At 38.2% G+C, this 19,440-nt stretch overlaps 1 protein-coding gene across 10 annotated transcripts in view; it reads left to right on the top strand.

The window, feature by feature from the left end:
• The window catches only part of LOC140282017 (uncharacterized), a 55,643-nt gene that overhangs the window by 8,603 nt on the left and 27,600 nt on the right, over positions 1–19,440 (top strand). For 8 of the 10 annotated variants that reach the window (XM_072376560.1, XM_072376557.1, XM_072376559.1 and 5 more), the window contains exons 3-10: positions 629–700; positions 1,318–1,434; positions 2,459–2,494; positions 8,026–8,052; positions 10,515–10,559; positions 12,479–12,523; positions 13,033–13,059; positions 15,777–15,821. In XM_072376560.1, coding sequence (XP_072232661.1) covers positions 629–700; positions 1,318–1,434; positions 2,459–2,494; positions 8,026–8,052; positions 10,515–10,559; positions 12,479–12,523; positions 13,033–13,059; positions 15,777–15,821 — 414 coding nt within the window. The remainder of the gene's footprint in view (positions 1–628; positions 701–1,317; positions 1,435–2,458; positions 2,495–8,025; positions 8,053–10,514; positions 10,560–12,478; positions 12,524–13,032; positions 13,060–15,776; positions 15,822–19,440) is intronic. The other 2 variants (XM_072376555.1, XM_072376552.1) reach the window with 2 other exon arrangements.

Below are 19,440 nucleotides of genomic sequence, written 5' to 3'. Positions count from 1 at the left end.
AAGAAGTTTAAAGGGGAATACTCAACTAGGAAGCAAAATGGCAAAATGTTTTTTTACAGTTCATGCCCATGGTTCACCGCAAATCTTTAAAACCACCAATTTGGCTCTCAAGATTGTTTCAATAATGGCGGAAGCTGCTTAATGCCAGTGGGTGCTTGCAAAATAAAGTATGCATTGAAAGACAGAATGTTAGAAATCGACCTTAACACAGAAGGTTGACCATGTTTTCAGTGTGTGCAGCTTCCAGAGTCTGACTGAGCAGCAGGCACAGTTATGATGACAGTGCTTTCACAGACGAGGAGTAATTCCCATTTTTCCAGGGGGACCTTTAGGCCACTGTAGCACATTTGCACCCCAGAGGTGGTAATTATGGGCCTAAGTTCCAAAGAGTAAGCCCAGACTTCCGAAGCAAACCGCCTCAGTGTAGGAAAAGTGTGGATTCCCTCCTCCCATCTGTGAAGGCACTGGACTGGGGTTTCATGAAAACAGGCCTTTCTAACAAAATCTGTTTCTTTTTGCATTTGCCTTCCTCCTTCTCCTCCTCTTTCTTCTTCTTCTGGGACCTCATCCTTCTTCAACCTTCTCTCACCTCTGACCTACGACTTCTTGACCTCACACACCTGCTCAGATGGTCTTCCCTAAGATCAATCATGGCTTTCTTTCCGCTGACCAGCAGCTCATAAAGCGACGGCTCATTAAGGTAGTGGGTGTGTCCTTCCTTGTCTCTGTCCCCTGTGCCAAGTCTCACCAAATCACTTCACTCTGGCCAATGCATGCAACTTTTAGATAGACCTGTCATATGCACTCTTACACTCATTCATTTATTGTTAAAAGGAAATATGGAAAAGTCCTTAAAAGAAGTTTCATTAAAGTAAAATGAATTACTGTCTTGGCACTTATCAAAGAACTTTCCCTGGAAGTTGAATTGCTGAATATTTTTTTCTAAATTTCTTGTAATCCAGTACAGTAATAGACCACACATTTTCAGTAATTCTTCCCTGATTACTGCAGCACCCCACTGACAAATATGACATTTTTTAGTCTTTGCTTAATGCACAGTCCATTTAGGATTGCATGCACTTTAAAGGATTGATATTTCAGCTATAAATCATGACAATGCAGCCTCTCTCCATCATTGTATGCTAACTTGAAAATGCAAACTCTCCTTTTAGTTATGAATGGAGGCAGGCCATAGCCACCCATGAGATCATTCCACCACCCTTTCTTTATCATCATTTAATTGTAGTGGCTCCAGTCTCAATAGATCCAACAATATCACACCATAATGATACGGAAATGTCTTCTCTTGCCATACAGGGAGATCAGGGCCAAGCAGGACCACCAGGGCCACCGGGGCCACCAGGTCCACCTGGACCAAGGGGGCCACCAGGGGACACTGGAAAAGATGGACCCAGAGGTGTTCCAGGTCTCCCGGTTAGTATTGGTTTTCACTTGACATCAGGGGAACTTTGATATAGTGGAATGAATAGTTTCGTTTGCACTCTGTGCCGTTAAAATGCCACTGAATCATCAAAATTCTGGGGATGCATCCTTAAGAAATACTACAGATGTTTCCATTAATTTTCAGTTCTGTATGTTCTCAATTTCAATTTGATTTGGACTTGTTGCTTGAAGGGTTCATTCCAATGAAAACCTGTCTAATGAAGATGAGACAAACTATTTTGCAGTTCATTACCCTAATGGCCTTAACAGAGAATAAATGTGGCCAAAAGAATGGTTAACGGTATAGATTTACTTGTACTTGGTTGTTTTTTATTTTAGCATAATATTTTCCATGTCTTAAAGCCTATCACTGGCATCCTGCTAATTTATGTGGACTCTGAGAGAAAGAAAAAAAAAACAGAATAAGCCTGTCAGTTATTTTCAGCCATAAAACCTTCTGTAGGCTCCAGCTGATCTTTATTGTCTTGGCAGAGGACACAGTAGGAGTGTAAATATATATTAAGTGTTGTTTGTATGGTTCCTTCCAAGTTTCTTAAGATCAACATTTCAGTTACTCCCGTTGAAGTTGCAAAAACTGTTCCATTTTTCTAAGAAATTACACTTCTCTTTACAAGTTGTTTTATTTCTTTTTTGATTTATAACTCCTGTCGTGGATAACTTAAGAGGAGGGGGAAAAAATGGAAATATCAAAAAGATGTAATGTTAAAGGTTTGAATCTGAACTCGCTGCCGAGCTCTGGGCCGACCTGAACCAAAAGCAGAGACTAAAACGAGCTTTTAGGACAGAGACAATGGAGGGTACAGGTGGCACAATTTGATAAATGTCCTCCAGACAACACAACATGTAAACAGTTCTCAGCTCCTCTTGTCTACCTGGCCACTGTGCAAATTTTCAACCTGGTTGTTTTGACTCTGAAAAGATAATTTTCTCATCAACGAGCACTCTACTCTTCTTTTAACTGTATGTTTTTTCCCTCTTTTTTTCTTTCTCATAGGGTGATCCAGGGCTGTTGGGAGAAACAGGACCCATGGTGAGGGCTAAATTTACCTTTTCAAATCACATTTTGATTGGAGATCAGCTGCTGATATTGGTTCCTTATTAACATTAATGAATAGTTAGAAATGTAGTCTATAAAGCAGCGCAGTTCACTGTTGTTAGTCTTAAAGAAACTGAAAGACATTCTGGGGAATGTTCTAAATGGACCATAATGACAAGATATTTAACGAAGCATCTCTTGTAATCCATTTCAACACAACAGCACCGTGTTTTGGAGTATGGTGGAATAACTATGGACTCTTTAAATTTTTACGGTAGCTTTGAACATTACACTGTTGATATACAAAGGGCAATTAAATTTGCATAATTTTTCCTACATTTTGGAAAAGACATGAAAAAAACAATACAAACCAAGTACAGTGTTTGGAGTAATATGTTTTTTTCATTAGTATTATTATTATTCATGTAATTTGCAGATAGTTTAGTTAATTTACAAAATCTTATGTAATGAACATAGGCTATAGCACCAGTTAATGTTTGAACACAGCAACTCATTTGAGGGTATTTTAAAGGGAGATTCTTCAAGAAAAAACAACACTGAATCTATCAAATTTGTCAAATAACTACTAGAATTATGCTGTGAGTACAGTATACAAAGAAAAACTTGATTTATATTTAAACCTTTCACCATCTGTGAAAGCAAATCTGCCTGCGCCATCTTTATAACTTGGTTTAGCTACATAAAGTTAGAACTGTGTATGTTATGCCAAATTTTTCTACGTTTACCGTGAAGCAACATCTCAACAAAAAAATGTTTATTTATATAATTATTGCCCCAAGGGGGAAAAAAGGGGGAAAAAAACATCCTTTTTTCATTAAAGTAGTCCCTGTTGTCTTAATGACAGTTTTCCGTTGGAATTCTACATGGGACACATGAGATATTTATAAGATGCTTTCCAGATACCATATAACAGTGAATATAAATGACACATTTCATAATAAGCAGCATAAAATGTTTTATTTTTTCCCAACAAACCCTTTAAACATCAGGCTGTTTCAGTTAACAGCAAGTGAATACAGCTTGTGGTATTCAGCAAATAAAGCATTTGATTAAAGTTTCCTTGTAAACGCTACTTCGAAAAGGTCAAAACAAATTCCAGAGAATGCAAGGAAACAAATGACACAAAAACACATGGCACTGCCAGATTTCACAAGTGAAGTGGAGCTGAGAGAGAAGGTATGATAAAGTGCTTTCATCTCTGGTTGTTTCTCCTCTGACCTTTCCATGTTTTGAGGGAAAACTGGTGTATTGTGCATCAATGGGCCCTGAAAAAGATGAAGGCTTAAGTTGTGAAAAAAACACACTAAAGTTGTCGATTTATATATCACCTAATAGGCTACCATCTGTAGAGTGTACCTATTCGTTCTGCTTTTATGTTGCCAATTTTTGTTGGCTTTGTCCCTCTTTTTACTCATAAAGCAGCTGTGATGGTAGAAAAGTTTGGTTTAAGTGTTCACTGTGTCATGAATATGAAATCTACAGTGGCCCCAGGTGTTCTCCTATACATCTGTAGTGCTTTCACAACCACTCATGACAGCTCCAGCAGGAGCATTTCTCAAAAAGATGAATGAATAATCCTATCCGTAATGAGCTCAAACTCCTCCTGCAGAGCTTTGAATAAAAATAATCACTGTTCACTGTAAATCTTGATATAAATTACTCTATTTCATGAGCATATACACTGCATGACACTGATCTACTTTTAACAAGGAGTGTAGCCATCATCTGGAATTCAGGCCCCCATGTAAATCAGCATGAGATAAGCAGAACTCAGTGGTTCTAAAAATGTGTGTCACTGTACATTTAAAATGTCAGAGTCTCAGTGTTCAGCCAAAAGTCAATAAGCAAAGATGATATATTGGATTGGAGAGTGGGGTCTCTAGCTGATTATTGGGCTGTTTAATCTCCTATGAAGAAGTAAAAAGAGGCTCTCTGCTCGGGAACTTACCAGCAACTCACACCCTAGATCCTTCTTTAAAAACATAAGAAAATACATGCGTATAGAGACTATTAATCTCCACTTTGAGCTTCAGACGACAAGTATAATTCATGATTGACACATTTCACATTTGCACATTTAGCTCAAAGCAGGGACTCAGGGGTCACAACTGAATCAACATTTGCCTCACTCACAGTGCCCTAGGAACTAGCGCCCACTTGACGCAGCTCACCGTTTTTAATGTAGAGGCTATTGTTAAAGAGGCAAAAGTAGATTCCAGAGTTTCCAGCAACCTTCCAGGACATGTGGAGCTGGTTAGAAGGATTAAACTCTTGTGGAGCAGAAACAAGGAGGGGGAGGTGGAGAGACGACAAAGAAGAAAAGGAAATATTTTCAGGACTTAGTTCAAAACCATCAGTGCCATAAGGTCTCTCTGGGGTAAATTAAGGGGGTCTTCAGCTTCCTAAAGGTGGCTCACAGCCTTGCGCACAGTTTTCATTTGGAACTTGATTGCGCTCAAAAGACCAAATAAATCTATATATGTTCCATCCATCACTGAAAAAACTTTTCCATCTGTATTTTGGTGTTATTTCCAGTTATGCTGCAGAGTTTCACTCATCCTCCTTTACATCCTATTCATTCCAACACTACCCACAATACACACGTGACCCACCTTAGACTTTTTTAAATTCACACCAGACATGCACGAAGGAATCCCATTTTCCTAATATGCCTTTAAAGTGAGGATACGCTTAGTACTTTATGGTGTCCTTGACTACATTTTCTTGTTATTTTAAGCCAAAACACGAGGAACAAAATGTGTGAATGGCTTTGGACATTGTTAGTGGAATCAACCTGTGTATTGGCAATGTGTTTATTCTTATTTTTTATTTGTGCCCAACAATCCTGGCCATAGCCAGACATCAAGATTCAGTGTATGTCATGTTTACCTACCTAGGTCCTGTCCACACAATGTTACTGGCTACAAAAGTTAACCCAAGCATCTGTTTTACTTTATAACCTTAAGCTCTGCATATAGATATGAAATGTAAATGAAAATTCAGATTTTAATAGAGCAGTTGCCTTAAGAGACATTTTTAAAGCAAAAAGGGGAATTTCTAAGATATTTAACATAAATTTGATAGAGCAATGTGTTTGTAATTATGTACTTTTCTAAACATAATTCAACATCTCAGGTTATGCTGAATATACATAAGTGGCCCCAGTAAGAGTAGGTCAATATTATACACTCAGCACACATCACAACTGAAAAGTACACAAGTACTTGAACCTGTCTTAACACAACACAGGTCGTTTCTTGAAGCTAAGAATTAAGTCAGGGGCTAAACTGTATTAAATAAGCCATCCATTTTACAGGTCATTTGCATCACAGAAATACTTCAACTTTCACTGTCGGTTTGGGATGACCTTTATACCATTTTCCTGACAGCTCAGTTTTGTTTATAGAAGTTGTACCGGTAAAGCAAGTGTTATTGAAAGGTCTTAAAAAATTGAACAGCATTCACACAGTTCAAGTAAAACACACATGTCCAGAGTCACCATCACAATGTTATGCTAACCTCTAGCTCCATTTCTGAGACATTAAAAAAAAGACTCAGCCTGTCAAAATGACTAATATCCTTTAAAGTTGTAAGCGCCATAATTTAATGTCAACAGAATAATATTTCAGAATGAAAACAGAAGCTCCCAACCTGGATCCCAAAGCTCAAACATGGAGCTTTTCTGTACTTTGATTAGCCCAAACATGTTGTTTGTAAATGCAGAGCTGGAGGTTCAAGTGCTACAGTCTGAGTGTGGGAAGTGACCTGGCAACTGCCTCATTGTTTGTCATTTCCGAATCAGGAATGAAAGTACCAAACATTTGGTGCTTTGTATCTGTGCTGGGATGCTTGACTTCAATTGGCATCCTGTTGATATTGTACATTTGTGGCAGCGTTCTAGTTAGGGAAGTAGTTAGGGAAGCAGCTGAGGCGCAACATGTTGAGCATGCGCTCTAATAATTATTCTAGTAGAAAAAAATCTTTCTTTTAAAAGTAGATTTTTAGATTGTACTCAGTTTTAATTTTCTCACAATGTTAGGGCTCAACGTTGAAAACAAGAGAGCCTGTACTTCCTCAAGGGCTCTTGACTCTAAAAAAAAAAAATCTCCTTTTCAGCAAGTAGCTCCTGAGTGCTCTCAGATGTAGCCAAGTTAATTAGCACTCAGGCGAGTGGCACATGCTCTCACATACCTGGTGGGTCATAAAGATGTTTACCAAACCCTACTGAGGATAGCTAACAAAGGCTTTTAAAGGCAAGTGGGAGGAAAGCCTTTCTCTTGGCTGGCTGGGATAATGAAAGTTCTTCATTGAGGTTTTTTGTTATAAGTGCAGATGGAATGCACTATAAATGAGCTGCAACTGTGCGGGCCATGTTGGTAAATGTGAGAACAATGCTTTAAAAGACTAATTTTACAAAAATGGGAGTTGAAAATGAGAAAGCTTGGTGCTTGAGTTACATGGCAGTCGCCTTGATTTATTAACAAAACTAAACAAGATATGATCCAACAAACTATTTATTCCCAGAAAACTAATCACAGCTAAGTCATAGGTTGGCCACCACCAAACTTTGCTTCTTCTTTCAGAAATTTGAACTGCCGGTCTAACTTTTCAACTTGCGTTTGTCCTCATTGGCTGCTTTTTCCAATACAGGCACACAAACATTTCACACTCAAAAGTGGACCGTATGTTTTTGACAGTTATACTGCATCAACACATATAAAAGCACAAAAAATGCTGTTGGAAAGGGCTTGTGGGGCATAATGTCTGCTTGGCCATCACCCAACTGCAAGTGAGTAGCCAAATGGCACCATTTCCTGTTGGATCTTGAGCCTACAGTTAGACAATGCTGGCCAAGTGTACAGGTGTTGATTAACTTCTTTTATGCCGCTGTTTGTAATTTGTTTAGCAAAATTGAATTCACAAAGCAGAAGAATACCGTCAATCCAATATGGTCTCCAGTTCATCTGTGGTATCCAGCAGGCTTTAAAATATAAACTTTTCTTCCAGACACATTCATCACTGATTCAAATCTCAGTTAGAAGTGTGGCGCCTTTTTAGCCCTCGCTAACTTATTGTCTTTGTAAGACTTCCCAAATATTGTCCCATTTAGGTAATGAACTTCTCCATGTATTGGAGTGTAGAATTGGTTTGTAGCACAGCCAAACACGACACATTTTACACTCACACAAATGAGATCATCATAAAAAGATAAAACCATACAAGTTTTTGTTATCCGTAGTCTCATTAGAGATTCATGTTTATGTTACAGTTCAGTGAAAGAAGGCTCAAAGTGAGAAGATTTCCAGGCTTTGCTGAAGAATAAAACAAGGGGTTGATTGTGATTTGGTTCTGCCTGAAGGATGTGTGCTCACTGCATAAAATCCTACCACAAGCTTTGCCAGTCTCTCTGTTGGCTATGGAGACTATTATTTCAACTGACATGGACTCTTTTTGCTGTATTTCACCTTTACTCAATTTCCCTCTGTCTCTCTTTGCATTTATAGGGACCAGAGGGGCCACATGGGGCAAAGGTAAGTTATAGAGAATCAATCACTTGTTTAACTTACCTTTCTTATTAATCTGAAATTGAATTAAACAAGTTCTCCGGTCTGAGGTGTCTACCAATTACATTTAAGGTCATGTTGCTCTGAAAGGGTAATCTCTTTGTCTGTCTCTGCTAGCTTTTTATTTGAATTCTTAGATAAACCTAAAGGTAACGTCTTAGAATAATGTTTTGGATTTGATCATAATGAGGTTTAAATCACACAGGTGGCTGTAAAAATATGATGGATGCTAGATATGTTTACCTGGAGATTAGAGATGGAGAGCCACAGTAAGGGCAAGTAAACATGAGGGGAAAAAAACGAGCAACAGAGACAGAGAGTGATGGAGAACAGACAAACTGGAGTTAAGTGCTGCGATACAAGCTGATGTGAGGAACAGATGTAAGCCATATCCAGCCATCAGGTAGCTGCCAGTGTTTGTTCAGTGTAACCCAATCAGACATTTCCTGTCTGCGCTGTCATCTGTCGGCAAGGCCTCCTGTGGCATGGAAGGGGGTTTGTGTATGTGGAGGGGTCAATGATGACACACCACTGTGTTAATGAGTCATAAGCCAGGCCCTGAGGCTGCTCAATTAGATCTGTTTAGGGTGGAAAGCTGTGTGTTGCACAGAGCCCATGTCAGAGTTGTTCAAGTTTCATCACCTTGGTTACTGATTGGTTGCCATTACATGATAAATTGTACAGCTTGAATCACATTCAATCAGTACTTCTAGAAAAGACCCATACTGATAAAGAAAAGACCTGGTTGTACTATTGCACCACTGTCTCAGACATCTTCATTACATGTGACCATGGCAACAGTAATTCACTGTTATGGTTAAATAGCACAAATAGCCAACATAAGCAAACCACTTAGACGAGAATGGAATTTTGTTAAACCATGCATCATATTGTTGTGAGTTAAAGCAGTACATGTAAAACGATCTTCCTCTGTCTCAATTGCAGACAAAAGCAGTCTAACAGAATTAATAATGCACTTATGTTTCTACCTTTTATGTTTTTATTAAAACAAATTGAACAGTCATTCACACACAATGCAGGCTGGAAAATGTAATTGATTTTATTGGAAACTCTCTCAGACGTTTCCTGTTACTGCTGATGGGACTCACACAATGATGAGGAGGAATTTTGAATTGTTCCTGCCTACAAAACTGTTTCAGCTCATTAATATTTCTGGGATGTATTGATTGATCTTCCTTCCTCTCTTCATGCCACATAGCATCTCAACTGGGTTAAGATCAGGACTTGGAAGCTTCAACCATACTTTGCTTTGAAGTTACAGTTTGTAGCATTTTAAGAAAAATATGATCAATCATATAGATTGATGTGGAAGTAGGAATCTTTGCGTTTTCCTTACCTCAAAATCAGCTCTTTGTAACAAGCAGGTCCTCATCTGCTGGCTTTTCAGTGGGTAGTAATTTGTTAACTAGATGTCACTAGGTCATGCACATTGGTCGTGTAATTGCTTGCATGCTTTGGGTCATTGTGTTGTTGATTCACCCAACCTCTCGGCTTGATACTGCTGAACTGCCATTCTCCTAAAATTTAGGGGGGAAAAAAAAGTTATTGTTTTAGTCCAACTAAAATCGACTAAAGATTCGAAGACATCCAGGCCCTGAGGTAGCAAAGTAGTCCCAAACCACGATAATGGTCTTTGTAAACATGTCAAAAAAGATTTTCAGTTTCTTACATGATGTTCTCTCATAGAAGGCATTATTGCAAATGTATTGTTTTTCTTGAATTAGGTGTATAAACTGAGATTGCAGGGGTTATGCTGCTACCTTTGGGCCCTTTCCCCCTCTTTTAGAATTGTTCTTCTCTTAAAGTGCATTTTACAGGAGAGCAGCTCCTGAGGATTGTAGCAACAGTTCTGGATTTCCTCCATTTGTAGACAGTTCTTATTATGTCTGAACACTTGTGGCTGTTGAAATTCTTCATACTTCTCTATCATGCTTCCACTAAGTGTAAGTGTTGTGATCAAGTTGTGTTTCATATGAACTATTCTGTTTTGAAATGATTATCTCCACGACCCACATTTACAATCTTACCTACTTAATTCAAACACGTGACTCCATGTAGCTTTTGGAGAAGTCGTACTGGGGCTGATAAAGACATGGCAATGACAACTGATTGTGTGTTATTACACAGTTGGATTGCTTCTACCGATATTTGTAATTGAGATGAAGATCAGGTCACTTTTTATAAGCAATAAACATGGAAACTGGAAATTCCAAGGGAATAACGCATTTTCCTACATTTTCATTTTCTTGCAATAGATACAGATATTGATTATGCAAACTTTATTTTCTTTCTAAATGTTTTCCTTTTTTATTGATGACAATAACTCTGCAATATCACATGTTTATTTAAAAGAGAGACTAAACACAGTGGTGAGATGACATCTAAAGGCCTTTGTTTTTATTTACCAGGGTTCTCTTGGGCCTCCTGGCATCCCCGGTGTTGATGGACTGAAGGTGAGCTATTTAAATAGACCATACAGTGAATTATAATTCATATTCTGTTGACTAACTTAATTCAGTAATGTTGTGAATTTAGGTTTATCAACAAATCATTTTGATCGATTTCAAAAATAATTTTGGATTTTTTTTTGCTGTCACACATGTAAACCAATGAAATCTCAGTTTTTTCAGCTGTTTCATTTTGATATTTATAATTTTGTATTGCCAAAGATATTTCCAATTGTCCCCTTTATCCATTTGAATTTTATCCGGACATGTGCAGCTCTGCTCATGATGTTTTGTAAACTCATTTCCATCCACACCTGATACTATTTTATCTTGAAAAGATGTCATAATAACTCTACTTTGCCACGTGTAGCATTTTTCATATTAGAACGATTCTGACATGCATTCTGACCACTTCAAATCATTATTCTATTTATGGGAATAGCCATGGGCTGCGTCTTCAAGTTTTAACCACAAAGTATGGTTTTGGCTGCCCGTGTATCTGTTCGCACTCATGAGCAAATTTCTGCAGTTCGGTCTCAAACTGAATAAAGAAGACACAGTGCAGGTGTTTCACAAGGGAGGAGGGTAGGAAAACATTTTCATTCCAGAACAAATCATGGTTTAAGTGATGAGAATGAATGAGAAGAAAATTTGAACAGTGCATTCTCTCTAATCTAAGGCATATATTAGTAAAGAAATTAGAACTGATGCTGTATGGCTGTAATAGGAACCTCTGGAAACAGCTAAAGCTGAATGATTTCTTTCATACTTGTGAAGGGAGAAGGGTTTGCCAGCACCCATGAAATAGAACTCCAATCTGTGCAATCCAGTTTTTAGAACTGAGCTTGAAATGGTATGTAACTGTCATTCATGCAGAAAGTTGAACTCTAAAGCTGTTAAACCTGCTCGGACAGCAGCGGCAGGTTGACTGGCAGACATCATATTGATCTGACATGGGTATCCACAGAAAGAAGGATAATCATGGATACAAACCTTATCAGCCAAAGTTTAGCAGCTTTTAATCAGACTCCATCATCGTTGTGGCGATATAGCATCGCCATTATGTCAATGAATCCCATTTGTGGTCTGATGACTTATACAAGGTCCCAGCATTGGTGGAGAGATCATACAAGCTGATTCTCACATGAAGACAAGGCAGTGCTCTAGAAATAAGAAATCACAAGGGCAAAGTTGATAGTTGTTTGGGTTTTTTTTCAGTAAAATGAAATCGAGCTATGTACAATATCTTGTTTTTTCTTGCAATATGGCCAGTGATGAGCTACCCATTGACAGGTATTTTAATCAAAATAATGAATTGCTTTTGCTTTTCCATCAAAGCTAGATTAATCAGTATCATCTGGTTAGAGTTGTCTGTCCAGGCTGAAGTACAGCTACTTACTATTACGAGGGGTAATGATGTGGTAGCTTTGCACAGGTCAGGAGGTTAATTGCTTTTGGCTGCAGATGCACTGAGGTTGGTTTCTCTCTTCAAGCCACAGAGAGATCGAGCGTCAGACTAACAGCAAATTGGCATTCACCACATGAACTTGGCTTTCCTGTCTCAGCCAAAAACAGAACCAAAGCAGAGATTATTCAGCTTTTAATCAGCTTGTTTATCCTCTGTACTTTCAGATATACCGGTAGTTTGTGGTTTTAATCATTTTACACAGCAGAATTTTTTTGTTGAATGTTGTTAAGTTTGTTATACGCTGCAATAGCACATGATCTCCTTTCTCTGACTCCATTATCAACTGTCCTGTAAACGCATAACACCTGTCTGTTATCCACACAATCTTCACCTCGGATTAAAGGTTATCTTCATCCTGGAGATTTTTTTTCCAAATCACTTCACCTTAAAGTTCAGTTCAAATTGCACAAATTGCACACTGAATGCTGCCACTGTGTGTATGTTGTGCTGTCAATAGGGGGATGTTGGCATCCCAGGTCTGGATGGTGTCCCAGGGGCCAAGGTCTGGTGCACACATTTTCTGTGTGCTTTTATCTTTCTTAATTCACAACAATCCCTTTTTATTTTTGTTCAAACCGCTTCAAATTATTTTTCTCAGTTCCATCTCACTTTTTGCTCAAAAAGCAAACTTTGCTCTTTTTGTTCCTATTTTAGAAAAAGCACATGCATATTTATTTACTGTCTGTTTATTTTTTTCCTCATCATTTGGCATGAAGACATTGATGTATGCAAATAAATGTTATTGTTGTTAATGTAGGTTGTAATTAATTAGATGTAACAGAGATTGAAATTACAACTTTAATGATCGTGCAGTGGTAATTAAGAATTTTAAAAACATACTCAAGGGTGTGACTGGAGGAAGAGGAGCTGTAATACAAGAGTATTTCTGTAATCTAGCATGAATTTAACCCTAGATACAATCTGACCCTATGTGGCTGCAGTAATTCAAAAACTTAAACCAACTCGCCCTGAGCTGTCCTGTGTTTGAAACTCTGCTTTCTTTCTCAACAGGGTGAAATGGGAGAACGAGGTGAAAAGGTAAAGTGTTAATTCAAATCTCCAAACTTTATTGTTAGCATCCTACCATGACAGAGCGACAGTAGCTCTGTCTTTACATCTCACAACTCCAGCTAATTTTTTTTCAAAGGTGACTCCATCTGAGATCTGCCCATCAATGAGTCAGTGATTAAATGAGTCACAAAACTGCACCCAACTGTTCCCATTCCAGGAAATAACCTCTCCAGTTCCTTACAACAGCCTCCCAGTGGAATAGAAACTTTATTTTCTTCATTCCTAATTTCTAATGGTGCTCTCACTTGAAGACCAGTGGGTGGGAGGTGTGAACACTGACCTCGCCGACAGTGCCGGGGATGGTAGTGATGATTCACTGTGCTTCATCAACCACAAAATTGGCCTTCAGGCTGTTGTTTTGAGTCAAATCAGATCTATTTTCTGTTGCCAACATACCTGGTACACTGTAATAACATAGCTCTGTGGAAACAATCTCCTAGCAGCCACTGCATACAGCATTATGGATATCCATTGGAGTATTTGCTGAATGCAAAGAACAGTTTAATGTACAGTTACTAAAACCACAACCAGCAGATTGTAATGACGCAAGATCATGTCATTTCAAGAAAGTTGTAAGCATAACTTAATGGTCTGAGAAGTTAAATGGTTTCCAGTAATTCAGTGGGTGGTAGAATAAAGCTAGTGTCCAGGCCTACCTGCACACAATACACCACTCATGCAGTCTTGATAATAGAAAACATGTTTCCTTGTGATTCTTGACATTTCAAATCACGATAAAAAAAAAACCAAACACTGCTCTTGCTCCCCATCTCTTAGTCACAGTAACATTTCAGGTCTTCTGGGTTTTTGCAGATCATTGGTGAGCAGTGGTGTTCCTTCCTCAGATTGTGTAATTTGTTTTTAGAAACATGAAAAGGGAAAACTATCTGCAAGAGAACTTTCACAAAGTGATTTATTTGTGCAGCAGAATGTCATTTTTGTTCATTTCCAGACCTGTCATACCCCTTACATGCTCCCAACCTCCAAGTTAAATAATTTCTTCTTTGATGTAAGACCAGTTTTGTCAGTGTAAATTGTCTTTTTTGGTTTTGTTCTCCTCCTAAGTAGGGCAAGCATATTCAGGAAAGCAAATTGTAATGGTGCTGACTCCAAGCTACTAGTCATTTAAACTTCTAACAAATAGATTTCAAGATGAATAAAAACACTCAGCAGTATAAAGCGCAGAGATGGTTAAAGTAATCTTAATTTCTTGAAGTTGTTTTGTAATACAATCCACTTGGACACAAGCTATGTTTTATATCCTTGGAACTTGTTTTTGTTGCATGATTCACAATCTAATTTTGATAGAATCAAATGTGGATTTATTAAAAGTGAAATCAGTTTACTGCCAGGCAGCTTTAATACTTGGCCCAAAGTACTATAAGCATTTATTTTGAGGAAAGCCAGAGGTGTCAACACAAACTGTTGCTTTTGGCTTAGATTGAGAACCAATTAACCAGCAGGCAAATTCAAGAAAACATTGTTAGCCCCTAACACTCTAAAACTGAGAAGCACAGAACCATGAAGAATATTTTCTACATGTCAGTGTCTTAAAATACTACATTGCAAGGGTAATATCTTCCACAGAAAGATCATCTATCATTTTAAATTCTTGAGTTTGTGACACAATAGTGAAATACATTTCATCATTCATACATTTCTAATCTATACATGTTTACCCTCCCTCTGGTGTATTCTGAATTCTGAAAACATTTTATTATAAAAACAGTGTTTATCCAATTTTTCTTGCAAACTGGTGTCTTGATATCCCCATTCACCATTTCACCATTCTAGTTCATTAGCTGTTTATTTTGTTTACATAAGTGAATCTTTGCTCTATCCCAGCAGCAAAGAGTTGGTGTTAGCATTGCACTGATTTTCCGGGGCTGGAACCAATGCTTTAGTGGTTCAACCAGTAAGAACTAGTTCTAAGTTGGGCTGTGGCCCCAAAGCATCACTGGAATTGGTTTTGTGGGGGAAAAAAAACCCTCTTTGGGACTCATAAGTTCTTTTAGCCAAATGCTAACACGATTAAATTCAGCAGTGCTTTCATTTTCATCAGTTTTTATTAGCTTTTATCATCAGCAATTATTAGCATGCTAATAATAATAAGCCTAGTTCATCATTGATTTTAAATTGTAAATTTAAATAACCACCAGTCAACCCCCCCAACTCATAAGAAAATGTTGCTGAGGTGAAGAAGTAGGTTAATACCGGATGGTATTGACTTCTGTACAGTCATCCTCTATGGGAAATTAGATAAAGTGAAAGCCAAAAGTACATCCATTATGGCAAGAGGAGTCTGGAGATTGCCAGTAATTAACATGAATCATATGGAAAACATTAAGATTTCTACAAAAAAAAAAAACAACCCATCCAATTGGTTATTTGAAGAGAGATTTCCATTTTGATCAAAATCAGTCATCCTTGAAACACATGTGATGAGTCAGCAGCCAAAGTGAAAATGAAGTGCCATCACTGTACAAGTACATGGCAATGTTACTTCATTTTAGCTGCGCTGTACCTCTCTTCAAGCATCCATTAACTACAGTCAGTTACAGGAAGAGATGTCCGACTGTGTGCTATGTCTGTTGAAGCAATCAAACGTTGTTTTACATTCTAAGTTTTTTAGCATTTCTGCATCCAACAGATTGAATATGATTGCATGTGATCTCATTTCATAGGGTGATATGGGTGAAGAGGGACCGAAAGGTGACATGGGAGAGAAGGTATGTACATTCTTTTACTTTTCTTCTCTTTGTTTATATATTGGAACCTGCACAGAGAAACAGTAGACGGTCTGGCTGCAGCCAGAAAACATTACAAAAAGTTAATGTTATCCATCTGAGACGAGATCTGCAGAGAGCAGCAGCTGAGGCCAAGTGCCATCGGCTGTACTGTAGTCAAGGCTGTACAACAGCAATCATCCTGGCACTCCTGTCCTTTGCATTTAATTTGAACTTTATTGCAATGCTACGCTGATGCCACATTTTCTGGTTGGATGGCTCCTGCATTGATTTGGGATTATTTTTCATCAAGGCAGCCTGTCAAGTTGAGATCCACTCTCAACAAAAGGAAAAGTTGGGCTTTGCTGGACTTTATGTTCAGGCCACATACATAAAAATAGACTAAAGCTTTATTTGTACTCAGAGCCATCATTATGAAATTCAGACCTCTTTTCCTTTCTCGAATTAATGCAAATTTCTTTCAGAAACAAAACAGTCATAAATTTGAATGAACCATTCTATGAAAAGGTTTATTCTGATTCTTACACCTCTTGGAAAAGATACATATGAAAAAATATGAGTTAAATATGAAAACTAAATGCAATTCATAAGCCGGTAGCTGAGTGGAAGTAGTATACTCAAAATGTCATTGCCAATTTATTGCTGTTCAGTGGAGTACAACTTTGATAACCTCTCGCTTTATGGGTGCTGTGGTTTTTAAAAGACTGCTAAACTCGCCAGCCAAGAAGGACACAATTCGAGAGAAACAGATGCAGGATATCATCTGTGGAAAATGAGTGAACAACAGAGAATGGGGAGGGGGGGTGATAAAACTTTGTAGCTAGAGCAGTGCTTTGATGTAGTCTACCTTAGTGCTATAAAAGGAGAAAAAGTGATGGATTTTGCTGCAGGAGTGAAAAATAAAAAGTGGAATTGAATACCATGGGAATTCAGACTTCTATAGCAAGTCACCCGCCATTCATTCTTCAAGTGCATACTCATAAGTTTTGCAATAAAAAGAAGAGAAGGTTGTGTAAAGAGCTAGAAATGGATAAGATTTTTGGTTAAGATGGATAAGATTACCTCATCTCAGACTGTCAACATCGGGTCAAAAAAAAAGTGAGGGCTTCATTCAGCATTGTGCACAACATATGGAAGGAATATTTTTAATCAAGATATGCTCAGATGAGTTTAACATATGTCAGAAACACCAAGGAGAAGAAAATGTATGCTCAAGCAGAACCCCCGTCATCAGAGTTTCGTGTCTGATCAATTGCTCTTCCACAATATTATTGTTGTTTCACTGGTGGAAGAGGAAACCAGAGAACAGAGGGACATGGGAGGGGGGGACGAGGGGGGCCATTTTGGCTGAGGATGCCAAAGTTAACAATACACAGCACGCACTGCAGGGAAAATGTGGTAACACGAGGTGAGAGGTGATGCAGGGAAAGCTTCGATATGGTGAGCAGACAGACTTGACGGGGTGCAGACGGGGAGAGAAATAGCAGAGTAAGCAGTCGGTCTGAGCTTTGTATGATAGTGAGATAGGCTGTTTTAATGGTGGAGGGATCTTTGATGTGTTAAAGACACTAAATGACAGGATAGGTCAGTTACATTTATGTTCACACTTTCAGACAAGATTAAATGTGGACATGCTTGAATTTATTTACATTGTAGAAAAAGACTGATCTGCTAAATCATTTATGACAAAGATGTAAAGTCTTGATGGAAATGATGTATATTTACACTGAAGTCAGTAAAGCACTTTATTATTTAGTTAAAGTTTCAACCCAAGATATGAAATTTTGTGCATATTGTCGGAAGTGTGAGAATAAAATGAAAGTCACCATTACGTATATTATTGCAGTATCATTCTTGTTTATTCCTTATTTTATTGTAGCTGCACTGTTTACCGATGGGGAGATTAATGTTTGAACACGCAATGATAAACAGGTCCAAGTTAGCTTAGCCTGGTTCAAAGACTGAAAAAGGGAAAACTTCAAGTTTATTACTGTTTATCCCTTAATGTGCAGCTTAGTGAACATCAAAGGGTGAAACTATTACATGAGATACCACAGAATCAGTAAGAGGCATAAAAACATAAACATACAGCAAGTTAATTAACTTCAAGCTTGGCTCTGCAAAAAATGCAGAAAATCCATCCCAGCAGAACCTCTACAGCACTTCTGTTAACAATTAACTCTTAATTAGTATATTCTCTTCAAAAGACAAATAGTAAAGATGACAGTTTGTCACTGGGGATAGTAGAGTATATAGCCAACAACAATCATTATGCACACAAACTGTTGGGTAATATATTTTTTGACATATTATTGTAGATATTCAGTCAGGACCTGTAAAGTCACTTAAATTTGATCTGTCAAATAAGTGTGGGAAGAGTAAAGACTATGAAGCAACAAGCAGTAACTATGTTTATTGTACTAAGGACCAGTATTTGGCTGATTATTCTCCATTTTCTCCACTGTTAGTGTTCTGCATTAATGTAGCATATTACCTGCTGTGTTGCTTTCATAAGCCATCATCAACTGTGAAGAGAGCTGTTTCTAACTACTCCTGCATGTCAGTCTCTGGCCTCATTTAAAACAAATCATTGCCACAGTTAAAAGCTTTAGTTCTAAACCATTTGCTGCCAAAGTATCTAAGTAGGTGTGAAATTAACTATGACTTTTTGTTGAAAAAGTTGAACCATACAGATCGAAAAATTCTTTCATGATTTAAAAAAAAAAAGATGAACCCAAGTAAACTCTTGCTTTGGCAAGTTCCATGCCAGGTTTTTGAGTGCTTGGCCTCGATTAGTGTGGCACAGTGATTGGTATGATTTTTTTAATCATGTGATCTGCTCCAAGCTCTTGTGAACTGACCACATATCAATTGCTGGCAGGGCCTTTCTGCCCTGTGAGCCAATCATAATTTGTGTTGCCTCAAATTTATTGTAACTCGGTGACAGAGGTCGATATTTAACTGAAGCCGTGGAATTTGGTCATCTCTGCTAATGGCCGTAATGTAGAATGAGAGCCATGTTTTGAGGACTGCAGAGGCATTAAATGGTGACATTTGTTAAACGTCTGCCCTGGCTTCACTGCTTTCAGATTAATTTCCTCCATCTCATTCGCACATCTCATTTCCAAGCAAACAGCTGGAAAATGGCCTGATTACTAAGCATATATTATGAAACCTTCAGGCTATTATCTTTAAATGCCAATATGCAGCGACAGGTCTGGGAGCCTATAATGAAGTGGAGTTGTGGTGACAGCTCTTCGTCTCACTCTGCTCTGTGGTTAAATCACAGGCTGCAGCCTCACCATGGTAATTGGCCCAGATGGGACATTTCAGCACTCCATGCCACACCTCAGCTCACCTCCCAACTCCACCACTTTTTCCATCTCATACGACTACATTTGGAAGAGATTAAACTTGGCTCTCGAGCTTGGTGTCGCATGAGCGAGATGTGTCATGACAGAAAGCATTAGTGAGGTTTCAACTTCAGCAGCAGGGGAGTGAAGTGTTAATTGCCTATGCAGCATCCTCTCAAACTTCCTTCTATGCATGGCATGCTGTTTCTTGTTTTTTAAAATTCTTTTTCATTTTAATTAAAACTGTG

Source organism: Leuresthes tenuis, unplaced genomic scaffold (genome assembly GCF_036924035.1).
Source record: "Leuresthes tenuis unplaced genomic scaffold, fLeuTen1.0.hap1 SCAF_22, whole genome shotgun sequence".
NCBI lineage: Eukaryota > Metazoa > Chordata > Actinopteri > Atheriniformes > Atherinopsidae > Leuresthes > Leuresthes tenuis.
The sequence above is the reverse complement of the archived record's forward strand: the minus strand, read 5'-3'. Positions and strand labels throughout refer to the sequence as shown.